The sequence below is a fragment of the Mobula birostris genome, chromosome 19 (assembly GCF_030028105.1).
Source record: "Mobula birostris isolate sMobBir1 chromosome 19, sMobBir1.hap1, whole genome shotgun sequence".
Taxonomy (NCBI): Eukaryota; Metazoa; Chordata; class Chondrichthyes; order Myliobatiformes; family Myliobatidae; genus Mobula; species Mobula birostris.
In genome coordinates, this window is record NC_092388.1 from 69,891,927 (window position 1) to 69,904,034 (window position 12,108).

A 12,108-nucleotide genomic window follows, 5' to 3' on the forward strand; every position below is an offset into this window, starting at 1 on the left:
GTTGGGCAGCTTCCTAAATATCCCCTACAGACAGAAACAGGTGAATTGATTATGGGGAGCAAGGACATGGCAGACCAATTGAATAACTACTTTGGTTCTGTCTTCACTGAGGACATAATCTTCCAGAAATAGTAGGGGACAGAGGGTCCAGTGAGATGGAGGAACTGAGCGAAATACATGTTAGTAGGGAAGTGGTGTTAGGTAAATTGAAGGGATTGAAGGCAGATAAATCCCCAGGGCCAGATGGTCTGCATCCCAGAGTGCTTAAGGAAGTAGCCCAAGAAATAGTGGATGCATTAGTGATAATTTTTCAAAACTCATTAGATTCTGGACTAGTTCCTGAGGATTGGAGGGTGGCTAATATAACCCCACTTTTTAAAAAAGGAGGGAGAGAGAAACCGGGGAATTATAGACCGGTTAGCCTAACGTCAGTGGTGGGGAAACTACTGGAGTCAGTTATCAAAGATGTGATAACAGCACATTTGGAAAGCGGTGAAATCATCGGACAAAGTCAGCATGGATTTGTGAAAGGAAAATCATGTCTGACAAATCTCATAGAAATTTTTGAGGATGTAACTAGTAGAGTGGATAGGGGAGAACCAGTGGATGTGGTATATTTGGATTTTCAAAAGACTTTTGACAAGGTCCCACACAGGAGATTAGTGTGCAAACTTAAAGCACATGGTATTGGGGGTAAGGTATTGATGTGGATAGAGAATTGGTTAGCAGACAGGAAGCAAAGAGTGGGAATAAACGGGACCTTTTCAGAATGGCAGGCTCAGTGCTGGGACCCCAGTTGTTTACAATATATGTTAATGACTTGGATGAGGGGATTAAATGCAGCATCTCCAAGTTTGCGGATGACACGAAGCTGGGTGGCAGTGTTAGCTGTGAGGAGGATTCTAAGAGGATGCAGAGTGACTTGGATAGGTTGGGTGAGTGGGCAAATTCATGGCAGATGCAATTTAATGTGGACAAGTGTTAAGTTATCCACTTTGGTGGCAAAAATAGGAAAACAGATTATTATCTGAATGGTGGCCGATTAGGAAAAGGGGAGGTACAATGAGACCTGGGTGTCATTATACACCAGTCATTGAAAGTGGGCATGCAGGTACAGCAGGTGGTGAAAAAGGCAAATGGTATGCTGGCATTTATAGCAAGAGGATTCGAGTACAGGAGCAGGGAGGTACTATTGCAGTTGTACAAGGCCTTGGTGAGACCACACCTGGAGTATTGTGTGCAGTTTTGGTCCCCTAATCTGAGGAAAGACATCCTTGCCATAGAGGGAGTACAAAGAAGGTTCACCGGATTGATTCCTGGGATGGCAGGACTTTCATATGAAGAAAGACTGGATGAACTGGGCTTGTACTCGTTGGAGCAGGGTTCTGAGTTGGATGATCAGCCATGATCATAAATGGCGGTGCAGGCTCGAAGGGCCGAATGGCCTACTCCTGCACCTATTTTCTACATTTCTATGTCTGTTCCCAATTTGCCCTCCCAAGTTCCTGTCTAATAGCATCACAATTCTCCCTCCCCCAATTAAACCACAACACAGGAGTGGAATTTGGCCCAAGTTATTCCATGACTGATTTACTATCCCTCAACCCCATTCTCCTGCCTTTCCTCCTTGTCCTTTTACACCCTTCCTAATCTATCTGTAGCAATGAATTCCGCAGATTTCAAAGAAATTCCACCTCATGTTTGTTTTAAAGGAACATCCTATTCTGAGCTGTGCTCTCTGGTCCTAGGCTCCCCCAGTGTAGGAAACATCCTCTCCACATCCACTGACTCGGCTTTCCAATATTAAGTGAGATTCCCACTCCACCCACACAGTTCAGTACAGCAAATGCTCTGCTCATGACCACAAGAAACTGCAGATGGGAACACAGCTCAGTGCATCATGGAAACATAGAAAACCTGCAGCACAATACAGGCCCTTCAGCTCACAATGCTGTGCCATACATGTACTTACTTTAGAAGTTACCTCAGGTTACCCATAGCCCAAACAACAGGAATTCTGCAGATGCTGGAAATTCAAGCAAGACATATCAAAGTTGCTGCTGCATTCACCAGCAACTTTGATGTGTGTTACCGATAGCCCTCTATTTTTCTAAGCTCCATGTACCTATCCAGGAGTCTCCTAAAAGACCCTATCGTATCCACCTCCACCACAGTCGCCAGCAGCCCGTTCCACGCATTCACCAGACTGCATAAAAAATCTTATCCCAGACTTCTCCTCTGTACTTACCTCCAAGCACCTTAAAACTCTGCCCTCTCATCCTACACTATCAGGTGACCTCCCATCCTCTGTCACTCCAAGGAGAAAAGGCCAAATTCACTCAACCTATTCTCATAGGGCATGCTCCCCAATCCAGGCAACATCCTTGTAAATCTCCTCTGCACCCTTTCTATAGTTTCCACATCCTTCCTGTAGTGAGGTGACCAGAACTGAGCATAGTACTCCATTTGGGGTCTGACCAGGGTTCAAAATAGCTGTAACATTACTTTTGGGCTCTTGAACTCAATCCCACGGTTGAAGGCCAATACACCATATGCCTTCTTAACCACACAGACAACCTGTGCAGCAGCTTTGAGTGTCCTATGGACACAGATCCCAAGATCCCTCTGATCCTCCACACTGCCAAGAGTTTTACTGTTAATACTTTATTCTACCATATTTGACCCACCAAAATGAACCAGCTCATACTTATCTTGGTTGAAAGTCCATCTGCCACTTCTCAGCCCAGTTTTTACATCCTATTGATGTCCCGCTGTAACCTCCGACAGCCTTCCACACTATCCACAACACCCTCAACCATTGTGTCATCAGCAAATTTACTAACCCATCCCTCCACTTCTTCATCCAGGTCATTTATAAAAATCACAGAGATACCAGAGGGACACCACTGGTCACCGACCTCCATGCAGAATATGACCCGTCTACAACCACTCTTTGCCTTCTGTGGGCAAGCCAGTTCTGGATCCACAAAGCAAGGTCTCTTGGATCCCATGCCTCCTTACTTTCTCAATAAGCCTTGCATGGGGTACCTTATCAAATGCCTTGCTGAAATCCATATACACTACATCTACTACTCTACCTTCAATGTGTTTAGTCACATCCTCAAAAAATTCAATCATGGAAACCAGCTTCCGCTCCATGGACTGCCTCAGTAAAGCAGCCACCCTAATCAACGACCCACCCATCCTGAAGCGAAGTTTTTATGGATATTAAAGGTAGAAGTTGATAGATTCTTGATTGGTCAGGACAATAAGGGATTTGGGAGAGGAAATGGATCAGCCATGATGAAATGGCAGAGCAGACTCAATAGGTCAAATGGCCTAATTCTGCCTCTATATCTTATCATAACACTATTCTGCATTGTTATTATTTTCCCTTGTAGTACCTCAATACCTTGTTGTAATGAAACAATTTGCATAGCATATAAAAGTTTTTCCACTGTACACGTGGTGGTAATAAAACAATTTACTTGCAACAAACTGTTGCAAATGTCAAAGATACCTCACGTTCCAGGTTTAAAAGTTGGACGCAAATAACTCCCACAGGAAAGAATACCGCTGGAAGAACTTAAAGCTCTGCAGCACTTACAGAGGTAAAGGGATGGTGAATACTTGACTCAAATGCCTGTATTGGAACTGCTGGTAGCATTTGGAGTGAAGTGAAGATGAATTTTAGTTTTACACATATTGAGGAACAGTTGTCAATGTCAAAGATGACGAATATACTGTGTACAAATAAACACCCTGAAGACAGACAACAGCAAATTCCAACCATTTTTATTTTATCAACTTATACATAAAATTATGTAAGAGACAAAGTTCCTTAAACTGCATATAAACTTAATATTGGTGCTCTAGTAATTAAGCCACTCACACAAAAATGAAATCAGTCCAGTTTAATTCTGTTTCTACAATCGCATTTTTCCATGAAGCATGTGTTGCAGAATACAATAACTCCGAAGAGGTGGGTGGAAGAGTGTCCTTTCATTAAACTATTACAACCATTGCCAAATGACAGTTCTACTTAAACCCTTCTGAAAATCCCTAGTATAAAGCAATATTGATCAAACACGCCATCTCACCTGCTCGTATTAAGAGTGGACTTTTATCTAATTTCACATTTTTATACAAAAAGCTACACAGTGTTACACTTCAGAGTACAATTAAATCTATTATGAATGAATTAGTGCTCTACACAATTACTTCAGATTTTAAAAATCAGAACGGCTATTGCAATGCCACTATAACTTAAGACTACAAGACTATGTGTAAAAAATATCATTTACTGGTCTACTCTACTTCAAAGCAAGCTACATCAGTACAATTACAGAGATTTAAAAAAATAATAAAAATAATTAACAGGCAAGGCTAGAGTTTTTAATGTTCCATCTTCAGCATTCTTTAAAAGTAGGCAGCCGTTTCCAAATCCATTTGCTTTGATACTCGACCACAAGGACCAGAACAAAAAGTTTACTTTGACTGTTCCCATAGGAAACTGAGCTTTTCGTTAGTGTCAGGCACTTTCTGAGATACTAGCCCACCCCTTGAGCCCTCAGCAATTCTACAGGCCAATCACAATGCAAGTTCATTCAGACAGTACAACTGCAGAAAGAAGAAAAGAAGTTATGTGACTACAAATAGAAAAAGTTGACAGATTTAAATGGAGTTGTAAGTTGCAAACCCAAATAGTAAAGGTGATATCTTCCCATACCTTTAAATGATTGCCATACCTATAATGCAGGTTATATTTACAAGTCTGTATCAAACCAGGCCAGCTGATTACTGTCACCAGGAGGAAGGCCATCCATCAAGTCCTGGGCATGTCCAAGGTCTGGGAGCCCATCGACTGGGTACTCAGCACCAGGATGGTGACCACTCATGTCATGTTCCATCATCGGGTCAATGCCCATGGTATCCTGTCCATAGCCGCCTGGGTGGTAAGAACGAAAACTAGGATCTACATTCATGAAAGGGTTTAAGAAAGTGGTTGGGGTAAGGTGGCAAACAAAAAAGGCAGAGAACAAATTAGACAATAAATACATCACATGGAGAAAACATTTCCCTACCTCCCAACACTTCAGCCAAGACAAGACCAAGGCTACATTCCCTGCTCACTTAGTCCATGGCTGAGCTGAGCAGCCTTTCCTCTTACTTCAGTGGCTGCATACACGCATTGTGGCTAACACAGCACCAGTGGAGGATACAGAAAAGGAGAAGCATGGCTGATTAACAGTATTAGCGCTGGAGAATGGTGGCATGGGCAGGAACAGAGCCACAACAGCTGGGTGTATCCTACAGGTGACCAACAAATGTAAGAGAGCAAGGCGTAGGGAGATGCATAGAGAAGAGCAAAACTTAGCAGCGCCGTGAACTGTTTCTAAAGTGTATGCCAGCTAACCTGAGAGCAAAGGGCCATGAAGTTACTTTACAGAATAAAGATAATAATGGCATTTCCACAGGGACTGTGTCCAGATTTTTAAAATACATATTAATGAATCAGACAATCGGGGGGAAAAAAACAATTTCTAAATTTGTAGACACCAAACTTAATACTTGTGAACTTCAGAGGCTGGTGCTAAACTGGAGCAGGATTGTAACAGATGGGCAAACGCACAGAAAAGGTTAGTATGGAGAAATGAGAGGTAGGGAAAATGAAAACGCATTACGAAGGGGATAGCTCTAAAAGGAGAAAGGTCTAATGTCTAAATTCACCCAACTTCAACACTGAATTACAAATCAGATAATTTCAAAAGTAAGCTTACAGTTCACCCGGGGACCAATGTGACGGAAAGCTATAGCAATATGCTGTTTCACAGAAACATAGGAAACCTACAACAGCACGATACAAGCCCCTTGGCCCACAAAGCTGTGCCCTACCTTAGAAATTACCTAGGGTTACCCAAAGTCCTCTCTTTTTCTGAGTTCCATGTACCTGTCCAGGAGACTCTTAAAAGACAAGATCATATCCACCTCCACCACTGTTGCCAGCAGCCCATCACACGATCTCACCACTCTGCGTAAAAACTTACCCCTGACATCTCCTCTGTACCTACTTCCAAGCACCTTAAAACTGTGCCTTTTCGTGCTAGCCATTTCAGCCCTGGGAAAAAGCCTCTGACTATCCAGATGATCAATGCCTCTCATCATCTTGTACACCTATATATTCATTAGTTTGAATATCTTAATCATTTCTGTTTGCTCTTTTTGGAAGTCTATAGCTAAAACACTAACTCCTGGGATAAAGCAGACGTACCATCTGGGCGGTATCCAAGAGGCTCCCCCTGGCTTCCCATGTCAATTCCAAGATCTCCAGTCTGTTTGAACAAAGTTGTAAGAAACATTATATTTGCTATTGCAGATAACCTTCCAAACACTTGTCGATTTTCCCCTGAAGGAACAATGGGAAAATGTGAACCCGCACAATAATATTAACCCGTTGTTTTTAAAAATGCTAAGTTAGCATTCAAAAAGTGAGTGTGCAATCCATGGCCAGTCAGTCCTGGTAACCTTACCTCATTCCAAGCCATGGGCTCAGTTCTAAACAGAGAGCTCGTAAGCTCAACTGACAGACGCTTCTTATAATCTTGTGGCTTGTCTTCAGACATACGGAACAGCACAGCTGCAGCATAGGTAGCTATGGAAAGAGAAGATGGGGTCATACAAACCATTCCAATTTTATCTGCCATATTTAACACACACTGGTGTTCCAAAAAAAACTTTATATCAAAAAAATTATTAAAGATATAACAAACAGACAAGGATGAATTGGCTACCGGAGCTTGCATTATTGTTGACTTCATGAATATTCACCTCAGCATTTCTTAAGAGCAATAACCATTATGCCTTGATTCACATATGGACCTGGCTTAAGTATACCAAGCTCTTTTGGATAAAAAACCAACAGCAGGGTGAAGAATTTCTCAAGAATCCATTGTGAATGACCAAACCATTTTAAGACATGCTTTGTGATACCACAGTTAGAGAAACATCCTCCTTATATCTATTTTGTCCAATCTATTAAGGGTCTTGCTCTTTCATTCTTGTAAACGCCAAAGTAATCTATTTAAATTCTTTGCACCCAAGGATTAGGGACAAAGTGGACCCACTGACTGAATTTTTTCAAAACTTGCTGAGCTCCAGAAGGATAGGGGAAAGATTGGAGGACAGCCAATGTGACTCCCATATTTGAAAAGATAGAAGGCAGGGAACTGTAGGTTAGTGAGTATAACATCTATTGTTTGTCATATGCAAGAGACAAAAACCAGAGGAAATAAACTGAGTACAATCAAACTTGGTCAACATGGCTTTATGAAAGGTTGGAAATTGATTGAGGGTAACCTGTAGATGTCATGCATTTAACTAACAAATGGCATTTGATATAATGCCACATAAGAAGCTGATCCATAAATTAGGAGCAAAGGTACTGGTGAAAGTGGGTCAGCCTGGACTGAAAACTGGCTGTCACAAAGTGAAGTAAAAAATAGGTTCCATTCAGATTGCTAGGATGTAACGAGTGTGCCCAAATGATTGGTTCTTGGCCCTCAATTGTTCACTATATCCATTAATGACCTGAAGGAGGAAATAAAATGCAAGGTTTTCAAAGTTGTCAATGATACAAAAATAGGTGAAAAAGTATACTGTGATAAGAACATTGTGACTGGGCAAAAAACAACTCGCAAACAGAGTTTAATGTGGGGAAATATGGTCATCCACTTCAGTTAGACAAAAAGGCAGATTACTGTTATGGAAAATAATGGCAAATGAGTGGTGAAGCTCAGACTTGAGTACATAAATCACAATACTAACGAGCAGGTCCAACCAGTAGTTCAAGGCAAACAGCCTTGAAACCAGAAGACACAAGAGCAGGATTTTGCCATTTGGCACAAAGAGTCTGCTCCGCCATTTAATCACGCCTGATCCTCCACCCCCCACCCCCGCCCCACTCCCGGGCCTTCCCCCCCCCCCGTAACCTTTGATACCGTGTCCAATTGAAAACCTATTAAGCTCAGCCTTAAATACACTCAACAATCTGCCCTCCACAGCTGCCTGTGGTAACAAATTCACCACCCCCTGGCTAAAGAAATTTGTGTTTCAAATGGACACCCCTCTATCCTGAGGCTGTGTCCTCTTGTCCTAGACTCTCCCACATGGGAAACATCCTTTCCACATCTACGCTCTCCAGCCCTTTCAACATTCGAAAGGTTTCAATGAGATCCTCCCCCCGCCCCCCAAAATCCTTCTAAATTCCAGTGAGTACACACCCAGAGCCAAACGTTCCTCATATGATACGCCTTTCATTCCCAGAATCATCCTTGTGAAACCTCTCCAACACCAGCACATCTTTTCTCAGAGGAGCCCAAAACTGTTTACAATACAGTCAGCCCTCCTTGTCCGCGGGAGACTGATTCTGAGACCCCCCCACCCCCCACCCCACGGATACCAAGAAACGCGGTGCTCAAGTCCCTTATTTAACCTGTCTCAGTGCGGGTGGACTTTAGGACCCAGGGCAGCATAGGACCAGCCGCCTTCAGTGTTTCTGTTCCGTCGACTTATAATACCTAATATATTGTAAGTGTTATGTAAATAGTTGTTATGCTGTATTGTTCAGGGAATAATGACAAGGAAAGAAGTCTGTATGTGTTTGGTACAGACACAATCATCGTAGCTCTTCTGGGAACGCCGATGCCAATTCTCCCGTGATCTTTAAGTTCTTGAGGCTGTAGCGCTTTACATAGCTAGCCAGCCATCCCTGGCACTAACACTTGCACGAATTTCAGCTTCTTTCTGCTTTATTGTACAAATGCTCGATTCGTTCTTACCGACCTTGCAGCTCACTTCGGAATGTGACATGCCACTTTTCAAAAGGTCTAATATTTCTAATAGCACTTTACACTCCCTCTTAGCCTTTGAGGAATTGCTTTGACCACATAATTGCTTTTTAGGAGCCATTTTTTCCACAGAAACAAGGTAGGAAACGAACGAGATGCGAGGTGAACAATTCTCCGAGTGCTAGAGAGAGAAATTCCGGGTTTTCCCGATTCGTGGTTGGCTGAATTCGCACATGCGGAACTCGCGGATAAGGAGGGCTGACGGTACTCAAGGTAAGACCTCACCAGAGCCTTTTAAAGCCTCAGCATGACAACCTGCTCTTGTATTTTAGGCCTCTTGAAATGAATGCTAACATTGCATTTACCTTCCTCACCACTGACTCTAACTACAAGTTAACCTTTAGGCTGTTCTGCACAATGACTCCCAAGTCCCTTTGCATCACAGGTTTTTTGGATATTCTCCCCATTTAGAAAATAGTCACACATTTCTACTACTGAAGTGCATGACCATGCATTTTCTAACATTGCATTTCATTTGCCACTTTCTTGCCCATTCTCAGCCACAATCATACTGAATGGTGGGGCAGGTGGTCTGTTTCTCCTACTATTTTCTGGTGTACTTAAACAGTTAAGCCATTAGCACCCCACAAACTGCAGGAGAATACAGAATCCAATATGCAAGTAAAATTTGCTGGTGAACGCAGCAGGCCAGGCAGCATCTCTAGGAAGAGGTACAGTCGACGTTTCGGGCCGAGACCCTTCGCCAGGACTAACTGAAAGAAGAGCTAGTAAGAGATTTGGAAGTGGGAGCGGGAGGGGAAGATTCAAAATGATAGGAGAAGACAGGAGGGGGAGGGATGGAGCCAAGAGCTGGACAGTTGATTGGCAAAAGGGATATGAGAGGATTATGGGAGGAGGCCTAGGGAGAAAGAAAAGGAGGAGGGGGGAAGCCCAGAGGATGGGCAAGGGGCATAGTGAGAGGGACAGAGGGAGAAAAAGGAGAGAGAGAAAAAGAATCTCTCTTTCTCCCTGTCCCTCTCACTATACTCCTTGCCCATCCTCTGGGCTTTCCCCCCCCCCCGCCCATCACCCTTTCCTTTCTCCCTAGGCCTCCTACCATGATCCCCTCATAACCCTTTTGCCAATCAACTGTCCCGTTCTTGGCTCCATCTGTCCCCCTCCTGTCTTCTCCTATCATTTTGAATCTTCCCCCTCCCACTTTCAAATTTCTTACTAGCTCTTCTTTCAGTTAGTCCTGACGAAGGGTCTCGGCCCGAAACGTCGACTGTACCTCTTCCTAGAGATGCTGCCTGGCCTGCTGTGTTAACCAGCAACTTTTGTGTGTTGCTTGAAATTCCAGCATCTGCAGATTTCCTCGTGTTTGTGAATCCAATATGCAAGTCTAGTGTCATAAATTCCATTATGTCTATTATAGGATCATTAAAGATCACATTACCACACCAGGGGCTTGGAGTTTGATGTGGCAAATTCACATTAATGGGAATCTTGGCTCATTTGGCAGAACAGTCCAATTCACCTTGTTATACTCATTAATAGGCAGCAATCAGTCAGGTCTTTTACAAACAGCCGTTTCCCAACAAACCGAAGACTGCACTCACCAACACCCTCATTTCTTGAGTGCAGTAGCTCTGTCAGCGGAGCGGTTGCTCCTTCAGCCTCAATGGCTTCAGCTGCTTCTTTATCCTGAGCTAGTTCGCACAGCACACCAGCAGCCACCCTCTGGATATTTTCGATTGGGGAGTACAGCAGCTGAAAGAAAACATTTTACCAAAAGGTTATTTCATTCATCGCGAAGATTAAAATTTAAGTAGGCATTTTTGTAATTATCTAATCACCAAATGGATCAGCCAATGTTTGTAATTGACATCTAGACAAAAACACTGCACCCTGATGGGTCTGAGCAGGGCGATGTGAACAAGATGCTTTCTCGTGGGGAGAAACAAGAGCCCACTGTAAGGCACCACTTCTAAAGTAGTTAAGACAGAAGTCATTGTCTCCAAGATTACTGGGCCCTTTTATTGAGTATGATTCCCTGGAATTCTTTGTTAAAGAGTAGTGGAAGTAGAGGCTTTGAATACAAAGACAGAGGCAGATAGGAGTGGTAAATGGGAAGGTGGAGTTGGTTACAATCACATCACCCATTAACTGGCAGACTGGGCTTGAGGGGCTGAGCGGCTAACTGTTTTTAATTCATATGATCAGGTACAATTGCCCAGAGGTACAAGAGTGCAGTGTATGGCTGTTGTAACATACACTTCAGACTGAAACACTTTTTAAAATTGGTTGTGCAGATTTAAGATTTATCACATCACCAGGCATTAAACAATCTCTCAAATAAAATATCCCACTGGTACTCTGTTCAAGTTATCACTTAGCTGAAATCAGATGGATTTTCATACTGCTGTTAATGAGAGCCTGCTGCGTGCATGGATAACCACCTCTGCATACACCGCAGGAATCATGATAACATGCTCAGAAATCAACACTTTTTCAAATTTCACAGAAGACAGGTCATACATATAAAATTGTTTCCTGTAAGTTGGCTCATCACTAGGGGAAAAAAAACTGGTTTACTGCATGAAAACTAATATAAAATTGTGGAATTCTGAGTATATACCAACAGCCAGTGGTCTAAACATGTTCATAACCTTAGATCAGATTGAGGCCCACATGACTAAGGATAAGTTGTCTCGTTTTTATTTAGATATATCTCTGTATTGTGATAAACGTAATAATGGAGAAGCTTCACTCATTCATATGTTTTGGATATGTCCGAGTCTTGGAAAATATTGGAAAGAAGTATTTCAAACCTTGTCGATGCTTTTTAAAGTAAATTCCAAGCCTAATTCTTTGACTGCTTTATTTGGTATTGTTGGAGGAAAGGATATTATTTTGGAGCCATCTGATTTGCACATTTTGGCTTTTATGTCTCTTATGGCCAGAAGGACGCTTTTGCTTAAATGGAAAGATGCAGCCCCTCCTATTCACGTCCAATGGTTACGTGATGTGATGTCATGTTTAAATTTAGAGAAGATTCGATGTTCAATCTTTGAATCTAATCAAGACTTTCAAACATTGTGGGGACCTTTTCTGTATTATTTTCAAAACCTTTGATTTGCTGTTGAAGCGCAGATGATGACCAACAATCTTTCTTTTTTTTAAACTAATCAGCTTCGGTCTTAGTAGTGGGTTAGTTTTTTTCTATACAATAAAATTATTATTTTTCAATGTTACGAACTAA

The 12,108-nt window shown here is 42.5% G+C and overlaps 1 protein-coding gene across 2 annotated transcripts in view; it reads right to left on the minus strand.

Annotated features, from left to right (window-relative positions):
• Positions 1–3,899: 3,899 nt before the first annotated feature.
• The window catches only part of ctnnb1 (catenin (cadherin-associated protein), beta 1), a 42,765-nt gene continuing 34,556 nt past the window's right edge, over positions 3,900–12,108 (minus strand). Inside the window, exons 12-16 of one of the 2 annotated variants that reach the window (XM_072283798.1) lie at positions 10,466–10,616; positions 6,531–6,652; positions 6,272–6,332; positions 4,749–4,975; positions 3,900–4,620 (exon numbers count right to left, since the gene is read on the minus strand). In XM_072283798.1, the coding sequence (XP_072139899.1) occupies positions 4,767–4,975; positions 6,272–6,332; positions 6,531–6,652; positions 10,466–10,616 (543 nt within the window). In that variant the 3' untranslated portion in view covers positions 3,900–4,620; positions 4,749–4,766. Of the gene's footprint in view, positions 4,976–6,271; positions 6,333–6,530; positions 6,653–10,465; positions 10,617–12,108 lie in introns of both variants that reach the window. The other variant, XM_072283797.1, reaches the window with a different exon arrangement.